Source organism: Diabrotica virgifera, chromosome 8 (assembly GCF_917563875.1).
Source record: "Diabrotica virgifera virgifera chromosome 8, PGI_DIABVI_V3a".
Classification (NCBI taxonomy): Eukaryota; Metazoa; Arthropoda; class Insecta; order Coleoptera; family Chrysomelidae; genus Diabrotica; species Diabrotica virgifera.
In genome coordinates, this window is record NC_065450.1 from 111816751 (window position 1) to 111836418 (window position 19668).

Below are 19668 nucleotides of genomic sequence, written 5' to 3' on the forward strand. Positions count from 1 at the left end.
GTTCGACCCCCTTTCGAAAATCCAGAAACAGAAGACTCAGATTTAGAAACGTGTCATACTTCTTTAGAAAATCCAATTCTAGGTATACCCATAACCGAAAGAGCTTTAAATACTTATAAAAATCAAATTATAATAATAGGTGGAGAAATAAATAAAATAAAATGCAAAAATGAAAAAATATTTGATAATAATAGATTTTATGTTACTTTACCCCAAAGAAATATTGAAGAAAGTATTTTTAAATTTGTAAAAGAATATATAGACCCCAAAAAGATTTATGCATTGTATTTTAGAGAAAATATTTTACCAGAAACATTTGTAGTAATAGTTCAGAATTATTTTAAAAATTCTGCTTTTAAATTTGTACATTCCACAAAATTTTTAACTGACATAATAAATACGCAGGAACAAAAAGAAAAATTAGAATATTATCATGTACACAAAAAAGGACATCGTGGTATAAACGAAGTAAAAATGTCTTTAGGATCACGTTACTATTGGCCAAAAATGGCAGAAGATATCGAACAATTTATAAATAATTGCGAAACCTGTCTTAAAAATAAATACGATAGAAATCCTCCAATTATAAAATTTAGTTTAACTCCCACTGCATCAAAACCCTTTGAACATATTCATGTAGATGTCTTTAAAATTTCTAATCAATAATATTTAACGATCATAGATTCATTTTCGAGATATGCCCAAGCATACATACCCTTTACCTAGTGTCAATGGCACCTCTGTAGTGGAAAATTTACTTCTCTTTGTAAGCCACCATGGTTTACCATATAAAATTACCGCCGATTGTGGCACAGAATTCAAAAATAATGACCTTAAAGATTTTTGTAAACTTCACCATATAGAACTACATTTCACAACTTCTAAAAATAGTAATTCCAACTCTCCCGTAGAAAGGTTTCATTCTACATTAATAGAATGCTTTCGCTGTCTTAGAGAGGAAAATAAAGAATTAACCCCTAATCAATTAATAAAACATGCTATTCTAAGTTATAATAATTCAATTCATTCCATCACTAAATTTACCCCATTTGAAATCATAAAAGGACATATTAATAGTCCAGATCCTTTTGACTTGGACGATAACCTTATATTATCTTACTATGTACAAAATCATAAAAAAGCAAGTAAACAGTTATATGAAATAATAAAAACTAGAAACGAAGAAACAAAAGAAAAAATAATTAATAAATTAAATGAAAATCGAAATGACCCTCCAGATTTTTCTAACCAAGACGTTGCATACGTCAAAACAAAATTGCGCGATAAAAAGGCACCCAAATTTAAAAAGACTGAAATTGTTCAAGATTCAGGTCTTATATTACAAACTAATAAAGGAAATTACCATAAAAATATAATCAGAAAACCCAAAATAAAACCAAAAATATCTTTTCAGGAAAATGAAAATCCGGACAACGTGTTTGCTCCTGATATTCCTGGCACTTCAACATAGATGTGAAGGAGAAGATGTAAAAATTACTCCTATATCGAACCCTCTGTTACCCATATTGTTAGGACCCTGTAAAATTATTTACACTAAGCATACTTTTATACACTATCTAGATTTAAGAGAAGTAACTAAACAGATAACTAGTTTAACTAAACATTTTTATAGCCTTAAGAATAGTCTAATAGTAAGTAATGCTTCTAACCCTATATCTTTTCATAACTTAGCTGAACAAATGACAAAAAGAACCGAATTCTTAATAAAAATTCTTGAAAGAAAATTTGAAAATTTAAATCCACATATTCGCTCTAAAAGAGGTTTAATAGATGGAATAGGCAAAATTAATAAATGGGCTTTTGGAACTTTAGATGCCGACGATGGAGAACGATACGATAAAGCAATCAATATTTTACAATTAAATCAGAAAAATGTAATTCATGAACTTAACCTTCAGTCAACTTTGTACAAAAAGCTTGTTAATCATTATAATCAGTCTTTATCAACCTTATGGCAAAATCAACAAAAATTGCAAGACAATATTGAAAAATTTAAATATTCATTAGAAACCAAAATAATTACTTTGGGTAACTACATAACTTATCAAAGTATCCTTTACCAAATTAATCTCGATTGCCAAAATTTAATAACATTTATTGACAATATTGAAAATTCGATCGTTTTCTCTAAATTAAATACTCTTCACAATTCAATAATATCTACCCAAGAAATCTCAGAAATGATGTCATATTTATCACATATATACAAAGAAGAACAAATCGCAAAATTTAACAATGTGCTAACATACTATCGCTTTCTCAGTACCCAAGTAACCTTTTATGAATCCAAGCTTATATTCGCTATCCATGTTCCTATATTCAAATCAGAAAATTACGACTTCTTCCATGTTTACCCCGTAATACAAAATCATCAAACATATATTCCTTTATATCCCTACTTGGCAAAAGGAGAAAAATCACTATCGATAAAAGAAGAATGTCCCATCCTCGAAACCAGATACTACTGTCAACAGGACTACACCCAAATAGATACCTGCACCTATAAATTGATTGATGGACGTAATCCAGAGAAATGCTACGCCACTGAAATAAATCTACAAGAACCCATTATTGAACACGTTATGGATAACCAAATCTTGATAATTCCGTCCAGTACTGTCAAATTCATCTCAAAATGTGTGTCCAATTCGTTTTTGGAAATAAAAGAACCTTCGTTAATAGAAATCCCACCAAAATGTGAAATAGAGGTTGGAACCTTAAAATTTTCAAACAACCCACGTATCCAATCTGGAAAAATCATTATATTACCAAAATTAGAACATTTTTCGACTGAAAAGGTAAATTATCAAGTAACCAATTTAAGCAAAATCGATGTGGAAGGACTATACGAAATTAACAGAATCACCAGAAATCTTTCACCTGTAGAAGAAATTGGCTTTCCAACTACACCCATTATCAGCACTGGTTCAGTCATCCTAACTATATTAATACTAATCGTTACAATTTATGTCATTACTAGATGCCGAAAATATTACAAAAATAAGAAGGTTCCTGACGAAATCCCATTGGAAGAAAGATGTCCCCAAAATTTGGAATCCAAAAATACCTCCGTTATTTTTTCCTCTTAAGGTCGGAGGAGTTACATGGTACGAAAGTCCGGACCTGGCAGAATCCCAACCAACACCTGCAGCTTACTCTGCAGTTTCCACCAGAAGTTTGTTAGATTGTTTCATTATATTTGCATTGTAAAATTCATTATTATTCTTGGTCTTGTCGAGTTCAGTCATATTTAAAATTGTAGTTTAGAAATAAAAATATTTTTTAAAAACCGATTTCATTTTTCGAAATCCAAAATTACGGTGTATTTTTTGGTAAAACATAGGTACAATTAAAGTTCTGAATTTAGAACACGTTCAGGGGGATTAGCAGGAGCTTTGTCTAAAATCAATAAATATTTCACCTATTTAGGGTATTACCAGTTTCTTCTCTTGAAATTTTCTCACTGCATATACAAATCCTTTAAAAACCAATTTTTGAAAATATCTCTGGTGAACTATGCCCTATTAGAGCTATAATATGAAATGGGCAGATGATGCCTTTTGATGATTATATCTTTGACAAAACTAGGTTTACGAGATTTACCAACAATTATAGTAGTCAATCAATGCGATCCGACGGCGTTAGCACAAAGCAGTGCCGAGATCCTGTCATTGTTGTTTTTCCTTCCAAAATTCGAGTTTTCATATTTTTTCGCATTCAATTTTTTTTTTACATTTGATCCGATTTTTTGTCCGTTATATCCGAAGTCCGTTAAATAGAGGTCCGTTCTATCGAGGTTTTACTGTATATATTTTATTTTGATGGAAATTTTCGATTTATTTAACAACCTGTTTATTTGTTTTTTTAATAGCTGGTTTCCATTCCATTGTTTTATCAGTAGACTTGAGATTTGATAACCTTAATCTTTGTATCAGCTTTCGTAGACAGGGTTGCCAGGTCAGTTTTTACTCTTTCAGTAGTTTTGTTTTCACAAAATCAGTAGATTCTTTTTAGGCCTTGTAAATATACAGTAATACAGTGATATGCACATCCGTCCTAAATGTCCCAAGAGGAATTCCACAAAATTGGAAACCTAATTATTCCAAACCACCAACTGGTAATTACCATTTTTTAGCTAAAATCTACTAAATCAAAAACTAAAATATACTTAAGGATTTTTGGGATATATTTGGGATTTTTTATAATAAAAACAACAGCTAACTTAAGGGGATAGGCGCAAATCGTCTGTTAAAATGTTCAATGTATTTTAAATGTTTTCATTTTTTGCGAATCCTTAGAAAACTAATAAGTGTTTTTAAAAAATTTAAACGCACAAAGAAAGATTACGTTATTACCGAGGACCGAAAGTCCCTGAAAACTTCTATAATGTTTATTTTAATAAGCAACAGGGGTGAAAAAAAGAAAAAATTTAGTGTGACTTTTAATTCCAAATATCTCGTTCAAAAGAAACGTTTTGGTGTTTCTAAATAATGCAGTCTTTCATTCTGCGTTTAAATTTTTCAAAATACTTATTACAGTTTCCTCATGATTCGAAAAAAGTGGATTAAATTCTGTTAAAATATACCAAAAATCTACTAAAAAATATTGCCTACTAATGGTTTGTCTTTAACCAAGAGGAGTGATTCAAATTTACCGCGCTGTAATGCTTGTTTGTAATTGGTCCAACTGCAGGCAAGTTTACTCCACTCTTTCATAGGTTAGTTAAGTTATACCGGCGATTTTTTGTGTTAACTGTGTTATTCCTTTAATGATTGTTAGTCTGCTTTTATATAAAAAGCAGTCGTTTTTAGAACTCTTTAGCGACGTATTAATATAATATAATATTTATGGATTACCGTTGAGGGCCGACATGATCAACCAAAAAAGAAGATGTATTTGGTTGTTATTCTAGTGACTTTCTTAGACGTGAATCTGCCTTTTAAGTTTACTCCTCCTGGTTAAAAAATAAACTATAGAATTTTTTAAAAAATATCAAAAATCTACCAATAAAGTAGAAATCTACTAAATGTGGCAACGCTGTTAATGAGAATGATACACTTTTGACACTGGTCACATGACCTCTGTCGCCCAATAAGAGGGTGCGTTCTAAAATGGTTTTGATAGTCGGCGCGGTCGGGTTTGGTTGGCGATTGGACTTCTAAGTTGTCTTGTCCGTCTAAGGTTGGTTATAAGGTATTTTTTAGTAATATTGGTAATATTGTTTAATGAGCCATTTTGGTTTTACTTGAGATTTTTGGGATGTAAAGAAAATGAAAACACAGATTATAAAAAATGCAGGCATTTTCTGATACCTTTAAAAGCACCATCAATACATTAAATTTATACAGAACATCTTTAATATAAATTTTGACATTTATATTAAAATTTGATTTTTTAAATTTGCATATTTTTGTCAAAAATGTCATAAAAAAGGAGCGCGTGTGTTTTTTAAAGGTGAAATATCCATATTTGACGGTAATCTGAGATGCGTTTATAAATTTCACATCAGGTAATAAGTCATTTATGTATTTATATAAATTTAAATACCCAATACGATGTCAAAACAGTTTACTTTTTGGTTTTCGCATTCACCATATAGGTGTTAAAAATATAGGTAAAAAAACATAACTACTCTGACTCCTTGAGCAACCATTGCACGTGCAGGTGCTTTTTATAGTCGCTTCAGTTGTCTTATGCAACGCTTACGAAACGATGTTGCTTACAGGAGGTTGCCTAGGCAACGTTAAGACAACTCAAAAATGGTCCACCAAATCAGTGCAGAATAGGGTCGTCTTGTAGGCAATAACAACGTTGTAAGAAAACGTTGCCACGCGGTAGACAACGTTGTCGCGTCGACAAATTGCTACTTGGGTAGTGTTACACCTTGAGCATGAGGTGCCATAGTCTCCTGCTCTATTCATATCCATTTGTTCTCAGTGGTTTCTTCCACTGGTTTTTGTATTAGGGGACGTTTTCTCCTCGGATATGAGTATCAGGACGTGTATGATTGGTAGGGGTGGGTGTCATATGTCATATGATAGTTAATACCTAACCGAAGCTAGCAGACTGGATATGGTATAAGTACAATTCGCGAGAGAAGAAACTGAAAAGCAAGATCCTAGCCGAGAAGAAGAGGCACTGAGGATATTGGAGGAAGAGGAATATTTACTCTAGAGCTGCCGTGAACAATTTAGGTGAAATATTGTCTCCTTGTCTTACTCGTCGACTTAAGCTGAATTTTTCTGTGTCTTCGTCTAGTCCTATACTTGATGTAGCGTTTTCACAGATGTTTTTGATTAGTGACATGTGTACTGTTTCAAACTCTACAGAATCAAAAGGCTTTTCGTTATCTACAAATGTAAGAACCAGTGGTATGTTGTACTCGATGCATTAGTTATATACATTTTCTTTAATAACTTTTAAGATATTGCATTGATAAAAAATAATGCAAACGTTGCTGCTGATATTGCTGTAGCCTTGGCCAAACTTGGAGATTCTCAAGGAGAAGATAAAGCTTCATCCATCAGTAGAGAAAACATCCAACGACGACCCGTTAGTACATAACATTATATTTTTTTGAATGATATGTCTGATAATTCACTAGAAAATAATAATTCAACCATCATTGTAATATACATATTTGTGTTATTTTAGAATTAAAATTTTGGATTTTGAGATTTTAATATAATTATTACATATAAATACCCATTTTGTAATACTTTTTTTTAGATTATTATTGGTGGTTCCAATATGGATTGCAGTGCTGTCCTTGACACAGATAACATACAGGTAAGTACTATACTGATAGGGTTATTAATATTGGGTAGGTATAATGTTGTATAATAGTAGATTTGATGATATTCAAAAACACATACATACTTAAAATTTCATAGTGTGACCATTTATGACGAATTTTATAGTTTGAATTTACCTGCACTATATTAATTTTTTTAAATTTCCTTAAACTTTTTATACCAATTATAAACATATCGACGCTCGCAAACAAATCGTAACTCTATAATCACAACTTTTCAGGAAGTTTTTATTGATTAAATGTAAATTTTGGCTAGAGCTAAAAGAAGATTCGTCGCTATAATGTCTATTAATTATGAAATTAAAAAAATACTAAAATATTTGTAAATTTTAACTTAAAAAAACATACGATGTAAGTAAGTTTTATGTACGAGTACAATTTCATGTACGAGCCTGGGTTGTCATAATATATAATTAATACAACAGTATTTTGAACACTACTCGTTTATTTAGGTGTATTTACGTAAATATAACAATTACAGGTTAACAACAACAATAGCCAGTATATTAAGCCAATCTGAAAGTATTTCGCGCATGTGTGTGTCTAATCTTCGGCGCGCGCACTTCGCGGTTCGTCTCGTGATTGAATAGTCCGAGAGCTCGATACATCACACTCCTCCCTCCTAGATGAATCTACTCATAGTCCTCTAAATACTTTGGAGGTTTTCTTATTCGAGCGGGTGGCTTCTTGACTTCAGAGACCTGCTCTCCAAGTTCTGGTTCTGGATCTACCAAATCGTAGGGATGCGGGAAAAGCTGTGGCGGAGTTTCGCGTATTCCCGTTTTCATCGAGGTTGAAGGTGTAACTTCGTCTGTGGTTTCCTGGTAACATACACGAGTTCTTATTTGGTCAGAATGACGACGTAAAATTTTACCATCAAGTGTTTGAACTTTGTAGCTTAATGGTCCGGTGGTTTCAATTATTTTGGAAGGAAACCACTTTTGACCAGGAGAAAAAATACAGTCTCGTTTTCGTGAAAAACTCTGGATCCTACTTCCTTAGGATATTTGATCTCTTGCTTGGCTAGCATCTCTTTCCTAAAATCAGGCTGTAGACGATCAAAAAGTGAGCCTAACTTCCGCCCCATTAATATTTCGGATGGGCATCTCCCTGTCGCACAATGGGGTGTAATGTGCTGAGTAAGGAGATATCTGTGCAATGCTACTTGTATGTTGGTTTGTTCATTGCTATCTGTCATTTTCTTAAGTGCATTTTTTACATTTTGTACCATGCGTTCCGCTTGCCCATTACTACTTGGATGGTACGGTGCACCAATGCTTGTCTAATAAGGTTTTTCTTTAAAAAATATTGGAACTCAGCCGACGTAAAACTAGTTCTGCTATCCGATACCACAACATCTGGGATGCCATGAGTGGCAAATAAACCGCGTAAAATGTCTATTTTACCTCCAACCACTTTGAATATGAGTCTATGATTATCAGAAACATTTTTCCTTTAAATGGACCGACAAAATCGAGGTGTATTCTTGTCCATGGAGCTCTGGCCAACTCCCAAGGATGGATTGGAGCCTTTTTTGGCATATTTCTAGACTCCTGGCACTCGCTGCAAGTATTTACTAGGTGTTCAATTTGCTTGTCGAGATTTGGCCACCAAACATATGAGCGTGCCAGTGACTCCATTTTTACGATTCCAGGGTGTGCTGAGTGTAGCAAATTCAGTATTGTTTTCCTCCCTCCGAGTGGAACTATTACCCTTGTACCCCATAACAGGCAGTCTTGATAACAGCTAATTTCGTGTTTACGTTGTAGATAAGGAGTATATTCATCTGAAAATTTAATTTTCTTCTCAGGCCAGCATTTCCATGCCCACTGCAAAACTTTAGATAACACTGGGTCCTTCTTAGTTTCACTCGCGATGTCTTTGGCACAGATTAGTTTTTCTGGGATGTTCTCGAGCATCAAATCGTCATCTGAGTTTGGCTGTTCTGGCGCGTTTACCTTTTGTGGCAACCTGCTCAGAGCATCTGCATTCTGAATTTTTGCACCCGGTATGTAGCATAATTCGTAATCATATGCAGATAACATAAGAGCCCATCTAAGCATTCTGGGTGACAGTATCTCTGGAACACCTTTTTTTGGATTAAAAATACCCAGCAATGGTTTATGGTCCGTTTTTATGCTTATTCTCCTGCCATATACATATTCATGGAATTTTTTGACGCCCGATATTATGGCCAGTGCTTCTTTGTCGATTTGGGCGAAGTTTCGTTCCGCAGACGATAGAGTACGACTATGGTACGCCACTGGATATTCGCGTCCCTCATCATCGCGCTGGCTAAGCACACAACCGACCCCGTAAGGGCTAGCATCACACGTCAAAAATAAATCCTTCCGTTCACTGTAATGTCCCAACACCGGTTCTTTTGCCAAAATGTCTTTTAATACTTCAAAAGCTTTTTGTTCCTTGAAACGCCACTGCCAAGGAACGTCCTTTCGGAGCAGTGCATGTAACGGATTTGCAACAGTTGTCTTGTCTTTTAGGAAAGCATGATAAAAATTTAAAAGTCCAAGAAAAGCTTGTAATTCGATTTTATTAGTCGGAGCAGGCGCATTGGTGATGGCCGCGATTTTGTCTTTAGGGGGACGTAAACCGTCTTCACTAATTTTAAACCCGAGAAACTCTACTGTCTTTGTTCGAAAAACGCACTTTTCCTTGCGCAAATGTCTTCCTGGAAACGCGTTAATACTGCGCGCACTTTTGAGTCTAAGTCTATTTCTGAGCTACCTACTATTAGAATGTCATCGTAATATGGTAGTACACCCGAAATACCCGTTAATCTAGTGTATCAATTTTTGAAAAATTTGTGGAGCAACGGATATACCGAACTGTAAACGATTGCATTTAAAACCCCCTTATGCGTAATAATTGTTTGTGCTTCTGCAGCTTCGCGGTTGACACTTAACTGCAGATAAGCCATGTCTAGTTTTGCAAACACTTTACCGCCCGCGAGAGTGGATAAAATGTTCTGTACCGCTGGCACTGAGTAAGGTTCTGGATTTAGCGCTAAGTTCAATGTAGATTTGTAATCGCCGCAGATCCGAACCTCTCCGTTGTCTTTGCAAACGGTCACAATTGGGGTGCACCATTTTGGGTGTGTAATCGGCTCTAAAACACCCTGCGCTATAAGCCTGTCCAATTCAGCTTCAATCTTGTCTTTTAGTGCAAAGGGAAGTTTGCGTGCTTTAAGCATAATTCTCCTTACATTTTTGTCTAAAGAATAACTTACTGGGGGACCCCGGTAAGATCCCAAATCCGTGTTAAATACATCTGGGTATTCTTCTGGATAATTAATAATGGAATAAATCTGGCTTACCCCTGCTATGGTTAATCCTAACCTCTCAAACCAGTTTCTACCCAGAATGCTGGCGCGGTTTCCTTCCGTGACTATAAGTGGAAGCTTGGCTGACCGTTGACCCCTTTGTACCTCCACTAGACACTGACCCAGTACGGGTATCACTGTATTTTGATAATCGCGTAGAATAACACTGGATTGATTTAATTTAGGTCGATTTTCACTAAATATTTTATGGTAGGTCGATTTGCTAATCACTGAGAAACTTGCGCCCGAATCAACCTCCATTTTCACATTTTTGTCATTGAGTAGCACGTCTACTAAATATTTACCGGTAATGCTATCTTTTTTTTTTTTTTTTTTGATTGTTAGATCGAACCGGGTGGCCATGGGGCCCGTACTGCAGCCTGAGTAGGCTTATTGCACACCGTTCGGTCTCGGGTTAACCATCATTGGGTTTTTGTCCCCAATGGGTTCGGGATTACTTAACTTGAACTTAAGTCGTCTGTTACCTATAAGAGGTCCATTCTCCCAGCTAGCAGGACAAGACCCTTTATTAGGTTCTTTACCTGACTTCTGACACTTAGGTTCGAGTTTTCGACCCCGTATTGCAGTCGCCATCGGGTTTGGGCTGGACAGTCAAATATGACATGTGAGGCAGTTTCATCTGCCTCCCCACATCTCCTGCAAACAGGGGCTCCGTGAAAGATCCCCATGTTGTGCAGGTGTTTTCTTAGGGTGCAGTGTCCGGTTAGTAAGCCAGTTACCGCCCTAAGCTTTTTCCTTCCGAGTCGTAGGGCCTCGTCGGTTAACGAGGGGTTTGGCCGCCCATCATTAACTTGCTGTGCCGCTGTCCCGAAATATCGTTCCAGTGTCGGGTGTGCTGCGCAAGGATCCATTTAGCAACAGCTCCTTTGACAGCCGATTTGGTCACCCCTAGGCTAGGCTCAGGCCCAGTAAGGGGGACAGCCGAGCCCTCTCTCGAAAGTGAGTCGGCTCTTTTGTTTCCTTCAACCCCCGTATGTTCCGGCACCCACCCGAGTTCCACTCGGTTTCGGTAGGCCAGGGTTTCCAGGTGTTGTCGGCATTCCAGCACAAGCTTAGAGTTAATTCTCCAGCTGGCAATGGCCTTAAGTGCTGCCTGACTGTCCGAGAGAATACGTATGGTCCTATTCTCAAGGCCCATTCGAATATTCTCTACGACGCAAGTCGTGATAGCAGCCACCTCCGCCTGGAATATAGTGGTGTACTGCCCAAGAGGCATAGATATGCACACCTCGGGTCCTACACCATACACTCCAGCTCCAGAGCGCCCGCCCATCACTGAACCGTCCGTGAACCATGTTAGCTCACTCTGCGGTCTTTTATCCCCCTCCACCGGGGGTTTTAACCCCAGCTTGAAGGGAGGATCAAATTTGTGAGTGACCGGACTCCAGTCACTCACCATATCCAGGATGGGGTCACGAATGTGCCCCACAATCCTGGTGTGCCCGTATGACCTTTGCCTCCAGACACCATTTAACTGCAGCCTGTAGGCCCCTAGCCTCGCCTCGGCCATCACCAGAAGGTGCAGGGGAGGGAGTCCCATGAGTACCTCCATGGCTGCCGTCGGGGTACTTTTCATTACCCCGGTAACACAAAGTAGTGCTAGCCTCTGAACTTTCCCAAGTTCTTTGGCTGCACAACTTTGGTTCATTTTTGTCCACCACACAGCACTAGCATATGTGAGGGAGGGCCTCACTATAGCAGTATAAATCCACTTAGTGATTCCCGGGCTTAAGCCCCAAGTTTTGCCAATTGCCCTACGAGCAATCATGAGGGTTTTCTTGCCCTTGGCAACGGTCGCTGCTAGTTGCGCATTCCAGGTTAGCTTGGTATCAAGCATAAGGCCCAGGTAGCGCACCTCTGTAGCCAGATTGAGTTGCACACCCATGAGTTTGGGGGGCGTGAGGCCCTCCAATTTCCTCCTGTGTGTGAACGGTATAGTAACCGTTTTTGAGGGGTTAACACTTAAGCTGACCCTCTCGCACCAGCTTTCTACCACTTTTATAGCCCGGAGCGTTAGCTCCGAAACTACGTGTGGAATCTTCCCCCGGATTAAAATACAGATATCATCTGCATAACCCTGGGTGTAGAATCCCAAGTTATTCAGTTCTACCAGAAGTTCGTCTACCACTAGGTTCCATAGTAGCGGGGATATTACTCCCCCCTGCGCTGTTCCCCTTGTAGCAGTGACCCTCATGGTTTCCCCAAATAGTGAAGCCTGTGCCTGTCGGCCATGCAGTGTGGAGCTAATCCACCTGCGACAGGTTTCATCTATGCCATGCCTCTCCGCCGCCTTAAGCATGGCATCATACGTGGTGTTGTTAAACGCTCCCTCGATATCGAGGAAGGCACCAAGCGCCACTTCTTTGTGTTCAATCGTCTCCTCTATCCTAGACATCAAATGGTGCAAGGCTGAGTCGCACGATCTGCCCACCCGGTAAGCATGTTGATTGCAGTGCAGTGGCCTTTCTTTGAGAAAGGTTTGCCGCACATACATCCCCATCAATTTCTCTAGTGCTTTTAAAATAAAGGACGAGAGAGTAATAGGTTTATATGCCTTGGGGTCTAGAGGATTCTTGCCCGTCTTAGGTATAAAGACCACCCTGGCCAGTTTCCAGTCACGCGGGACATACCCAAATGCCACGCTCGCCCGGAAAATCCTGCACATGAGCGGTCCAATAATGTCCCACCCCTGTTGCAGTAATACAGGATATATCCCGTCTGGTCTGGGGGATTTATAGGGTAAAAATGAGTGTATGGCCCATTCCACCCTAGCGTATGTGACAGCCTTTTTTGCCGTTTCCCAGCTAGCCCTAGAGGTTCTGTTTTCCAGTCCCTCCTGACCCAGCCGAGCATCCGGCTCATTGGTTACCACTGAGTCAGGGAGATGTGTCTGGAGCATAAGCTCCAGTGTCTCCTTGCTATCTGCTGTAAAGCCACCCCCGGGGGCCTTGAGGGTCCCCAGTGGGTTAGCCGGCTGTTTGGAGAGTATCCGTTGGAGTTTAGCAGCAGCGGGAGCAGTGGCGATCTCCTCACATTGCTTTCTCCAATATTTTCTCCTAGCCTTTCTCACAGCTTTGTTAAACTCGGTCAGAGCCCGGGCATATCCGGCCCAGTCATCTGTTCTTTTCGCCTCTATAAAGAGTCTTTTTCCGCAATTTGCCCAGTTCACGAGTCCACCACCTGTTCTTGGTAGCGGGGCGGCTGGTCAGCGGACAGTTCATCTGATAGGAGGTTAAGATGGCCTCCTGCAGAGCCTTCGAGACGTGTTCCAGCATTGGGGGCTCTTAATCTCAGTGGCCAGTTGCCCGACCCTAAGACGAAGCTCCTCCCCATAGCTGTCCAAGTCTGTTTTACGCGTAACACGGTAAGTGGTAACCTCCCTCTCCGAGCCCAAAAACTCCGTTACCACGTATCTATGGTCCGAGAAACTTGGTTCCTCAGACACATACCACCGTGCCACGTTATTGGTTACTAGGGGAGATGCTAAAGTAATATCAATTACCTCACTCCTCCTACTGGTAACAAAGGTAGGTTCTTTGCCCTGATTTAGAATAACTAGCCCAGATGAGCCAATAAATTCCAACAGGTGCTCCCCTCTTTTGTTCGTATCAGTGCTGCCCCACACCTCGTTATGAGAGTTAGAGTCAGCTCCTATCAGCATTTGCAGGTGCTTCCGCCCACAGTGGCTGATTAATTTATCCGACTCCACAGATGGAGGTGGATCGGGTGAATCATATGGTAGGTAAACAGAGGCCAGTACTAGCTCCCTTGTTCCACCCAACAAGTGATGTTTTACCATTATTGTAGCTATGTCTTGCGAACACAGCTCATTTAATGTAAGTGCTTTGAGATCGGAACGCACAACAATGCACGCCCGGATTCTCTCTGCACTATGGTCTGCGATGATTGTTCCCCGGCAGTTAGCTAGGCCCGCAACCCGGCCACAGACAAGCCATGGTTCCTGGATTAGGGCCACGTCAACCGCACTAGTACTGAACCACCGACAGAACGCAGCGGAGGCTGCCCTACTATGCTGTAGGTTGATTTGCACCACCCTCAGCATTTGCAGGTTTTGCCCCCCTTCCTTAAGCACGACGAAGGTGACTTTGTGTAGTCCGAAGCTGACACGCAGCCCCATCTTACGCAGCATCACCAAGTCGGCTTCTGGTATTTCGCAGAATAAGAGGATGCTCTTGGCCTCCCTCTTTTCTGCAAACAATCTCCACGAGTCGGTTTTGAGGCCTGGGTTAAGGTGGCCCAGAATCCTAAAAATCGACTCGTGGTCTTCTACGTCCATGTAGGCCGTGGGGATCAGAACTGAAACTCGGGGGCGGTTAAGGACTTCCTTCACGCTGCCAGCGCGAAGTTGTCCAATCCCCTCGAGTTCAAGGCTCCTCACCGTGTCCACAAGCCACTTGGATGCCTTTTCAGAGCAGCAGGTGACGAGGACAGCCCCATCCCTCTGACTTGCTCCGTCAAATTGGCGATCAGGATCCGGGTCCGCCGCAAAGACCGCCCGGTTGATCGCTTTGAGGACCGTTGCCCCTTGCTCCTCGGTCAGCAGTTGCTCAGGGAAGCCCCTTAAGACAACCGCCATCCTTAGAGTGGAAACCGCCTTGCTATAGCTCGGCCCGGTCCCATCTGCAGGAGGGGAGTGACGGCATCTCCCGCCGCCCCCTTCTTCTTCTTCCCGCGGGGTGGTTTGCTTTCCGCCGAAGGCGGGTTGCTGCCAGATTCCCGTGGTCTCTTAGTGGCCAGTGTTCTCTTTGAGGCGAGTGTAGCCTTGGCTTTCCCATCCTCCTGAGCCTTACCGTCCACGGATTTACCTGCCCCTCCACTGCTGCCCCCAGCAGGTATAAGCATGGCCTTGCCCGCACTGGTTGAGGCGACGGCAGGGGGTTTGGTTTTATCAGCCCGCTTTTTCCGAGGTTTTATGGGTAGCCCCATCTCCCTCGCCTTTTCACGGGCTATTCTGCGCTTTCCAGCACCAGACATGTGTTTCCTCTTGAGGTTTAGGGCCTCAAGTAAGGGCAACACCGTGTCAGTTCCATTGCCGGGGGCGTGGCTTTCACCTTCCCCCAGTTCTGAATACTGCTTTTTTCCTTCCTGGCTCTTCAGGGGGGTGTGACTTTCGCCTACCCCTCCATCCGAACCAGTCGGGTTTGGGTTCATCTGGTTTGTTTTCTCCATACGAATTCCCACGAGTAGCTAGGGAACAAAGGTCCGCTACGCCAGAGCCCCGCATGACGCAGTAAGGGGTTCATACAATGGGGTGCCCCCTGGTGCCCCAAGGTCCCGTTCGCGCCGCCATTCCCCGGCGCCATTCAGCCATCGGCACGATGCTACACCTTGGCTTGGGGACTGATTGCGATGCCCAATTTCTCGAGCACCGAGCGATGGGGTCGGCACATCCCTACGCCAGGTAATGCTATCAGACGTCACGTTAAGTAACGAAAAATTATAGTCGGTACTTTGATAACAAACACTTTGAGTATTTCCCGAAACCGGCTCGGTATTTCATGTCGATTCCTCGGTAGTCTGATGCACTTTGCGTCTTTGATTTTGGTCTTTCTTTTTACCAAAACAAGCTATTTCAATGTGTCCAATTTTCCTGCAAAATGTACAGGTTGATTTAATGTGTTCCCAATGTTCAGGAGAATGTTCCTTTTCGCACCGAAAACACTTTTTCCGTTCGCGATCAGCTGATTTTTGTTTTGATTGTCCTGGCTGATTTCTACGAAAACTTACTGCGTTCATCTCTGTGTTCAACTCACTCTCCTGTAACACCTGCAAACTTTGAACAGCCACTTCGTGTGCCAGGCACATGTCTTGTGCGTCTTTAAGTTTTAACTTTTCTGTGGCGAGCAACTTTTGCTGTAAGGTCTCATCAAAAATCCCACAGACTAATCTATCTCGTAGCATTGTGTCCAGGGCAGTTCCGAAACCACATGGCTCTGCCAATTTTCGCAATTCTTTTAGATACACAGAAATTGTTTCACCAGTTTGCTGATTTCGCCTATAAAACTTGAATCTGCAGACAATTTCAGACCTTTTTGGCGCAAAATGTTTTTTCAACTCTGCAGTGATCTCTTCGTAGCTCGAATCACTAACTTTTGCTGGTGAAACCAAAGACCTTATAATTTCATAAGTATTTGCCCCACACAGACTCAGAAATGTGGCTCTTTTCTTCTCTGGATCGGTAATATTATTGGCCGTGAAGAAAAAATCCATACGTTCGACGTAGGAGTCCCAATTTTTTGGCTCACTAATATTGAAGTTTTCGATGTTCCCGTAAGCTGCCATGTTGTCTTATTATTTATCTCCGGGAATGAACAAGAACAAAGCACTTAAATCCCATCCTCGTCGCCAATTTTATGTACGAGTACAATTTCATGTACGAGCCTGGGTTGTCATAATATATAATTAATACAACAGTATTTTGAACACTACTCGTTTATTTAGGTGTATTTATGTAAATATAACAATTACAGGTTAACAACAATAGCCAGTATATTAGGCCAATCTGAAAGTATTTCGCGCATGTGTGTGTCTAATCTTCGGCGCGCGCACTTCGCGGTTCGTCTCGTGATTGAATAGTCCGAGAGCTCGATACATCACAGTAAGGTACTTATTTTGAAGTAGCTAATATCTTATCAAGAGATACAATATAACAGTTTCTCTTTTTTAAATTACTTAATATCGTATGTGAAGATACGATGCAACTGCTTGCTATTTCTGAAGTCACTAACATCGTTTCTAAAGATACACAGAAGACAAAGATAATTCTGACAATGGTTATTCATTACTTTGATTTCAATGTAAAAAAATATATTGTTTAAAAACACAAAAATTTTATTCTGGAAAAGAAATGTGTATATTACAATGTAAAGATATATGTAATCAGTTTTCTTCATCATCTACATCTTTTTGTATAAGTGTTTGATAAAGAAGATTTTTATAAAAGATTTGATACATTCAGGAACTATGTACTTGCATAGGTATTGCAAGTGATCATTTTTTTTTAAATGGGAATTAAATTTTTATGAGCTTTGACTAAATTTTTAGGTGTACATATTAAAAGCTTCTTTATTCTTGTATTACTTCTCTTGTTTAACTCTAAAACATATTTTTCATTTTCATCTATAAAGTCATGTTTTATTTTTATTTTCAGCGGTTCTTCACTAGAGATTTCTATTTCCCTTACATAATTCCATCTAACGCACTTTCCGCTTTCGTCAGTCTTCCAATTTCTCTCATTTGTTACTAACTGTTTAAAATTATAAACAATATCTTGGTTAACTTCTATTATGTTATAAGGTTCTCCAGTGACCTTTTCCATCTTAATAAGCATAATCCATTGGTCAGGAGTATATACGACTTTACCTTTTTTTGTCGCTCTATTAATGCGTGTACACTGTCTCCCTCATTTTGGTTATGCACTTTTTCTAAAAAACGTTGGATTATAGAAACTTATATTTTTCAACAGCATATATATACATTGCATAAACAAAACGATTTCGATTTTGTCCGGCGCGATTGTCTAAATAAAAAGGTATTAATTCCATCTTGAATTTTATGTTTTATATAATCCAGTACAAAACTTGCAATTTCGTTGGCTCCACGCTTTGCAATAGTTTCATGCCAGATGTAACAATGAGCTTTATTATTACCTACATATATCTCAAATAGGGTTAGATTGTAAGGGCTATATTTTAATTTATAATAAAAAATACTGACATCTTTGTAGGGGGTCACTAAAATCTTCTGTAAATCGTAAGAAGTCACGTTGAATAATTGGTCCTCTTTTGCATGCTGCTTGTCGTTGTTTTTTAATTTTCGTACAGCTTCTTTATTTTCTTGATGTTTTCTTTTTTTTGTCTCTAATTCTTCTGCTTTGTTACTATCTGCCAATAAAAATTTGTCACATATGTCACATTGATCTTTTTTAGGTAAAAAGAATCCTATGCTAAAGTCATGTTCACAAACATAATCTTTACTGTCTGCAAGTGGCAATAGGAATTTTTTTATCTTTGGCCCAGTCAATGTACAGTCTATACATTTGGGCTAAAGACTGGATATCAACTTGTAGGTATTGACGTCTTGAGTCCTTGCTAGTGTAGTGGGACTCATTTGTGGGTAGAGACTCTATGTGATCTCTTATAAATTTTCTATTTCTTTCTCCTTTGGTATCTTTACTAGTAAATTTGCCTCTATTGTCCGGACTTCCTATTCTAAATTCATATTTTTTAAGTTTTTCCATGACAGTTCGTACCTAAATGCCACTAATGTCAAGGGTGTTGAAAAAAAGTTTGAAAACTTTAAAGCTCGATTCTTCAACTGTTAAAAATACTTCATTGTAAACTAACGCCGAAAATTTGCATTTCTGATAGTCTCTACTTTTTTTTGTTCTTTCGTTACATATTTGACTAAAAAGTCTATGTGCCTGTTGTGATTACCCACTGCCCAAAATTTTTGAAAAATAGTTCTTCTTTGATCTTCCGAAATTTTTGTGAAACATTTCATTCTACAATTTTTCTTTTCACAAGTTTTTTTTAATATGATATTGTTATTATGATGATATCATTGTGATATCAAATTTATAGAAAAAACTATTCTTTTATACTTAGTTTAACAAGAAAAAACTACACCGAAAATCGAAAATCAAAATACCGTGTATTTACTGTTTGTAAACAGACTAATATCATCTAATATTATCGGAACTAGTGCATAGTCGCATCGTAACTTGTCGCAGCTTGCATACAGAAAGAGGTACCTTAAGCTAGCATGGCCACATGAGCAAAACCCAATTTAACCCATGCCATAATTTTTCACCAATTTTTCACTAATTTATTACCACCCAAATAATTTTTCACCCCTTAACCCCACTTCAGGAGAGATGTCACGCTAGCTTAATATTCAAGCTAGCAAAATTCTCGATAAAACGGCATTGCATGAGCGGAATCCAATTTAACATATGCAATAATTTTTCACCCATGGTAAACTAATTTATTACAACCCTAATAATTTTTTACCCCTTAACCCCACTTCAGGAGAGATGTCACGCTAGCTTAATATTCAAGCTAGCAAAATTCTCGATAAAACGGCATTGCATGAGTAGAATCCAATTTAACCTATGCAATAATTTTTCACCCATGTTGAACTAATTTATTACCACCCTAATAATTTTTCACCCCTTAACCCCACTTCAGGAGAGATGTCACGCTAGCTTAATATTCAAGCTAGCAAAATTCTCGATAAAACATTGCATGAGCGGAATCCAATTTAACCTATGCAATAATTTTTCACCCATGTTAAACTAATTTATTACTACCCTAATAATTTTTCACCCCTTAACCCCACTTTAGGAGAGATGTCACGCTAGTTTAATATTCAAGCCAGCAGAATTCCGAAAAATGGCACCTCGTAAGCGGAATATATTGTTTATAATAGGTATTATTACTGATGAAATTTT

At 39.1% G+C, this 19668-nt stretch overlaps 1 protein-coding gene across 1 annotated transcript in view; it reads left to right on the forward strand.

The window, feature by feature from the left end:
• LOC114336545 (pseudouridine-5'-phosphate glycosidase-like) overlaps nucleotides 1-19668 on the forward strand; it is a 261275-nt gene that overhangs the window by 151653 nt on the left and 89954 nt on the right. Inside the window, exons 5-6 of the mRNA XM_028286916.2 lie at nucleotides 6446-6573; nucleotides 6751-6810. Coding sequence (XP_028142717.1) covers nucleotides 6446-6573; nucleotides 6751-6810 — 188 coding nt within the window. The remainder of the gene's footprint in view (nucleotides 1-6445; nucleotides 6574-6750; nucleotides 6811-19668) is intronic.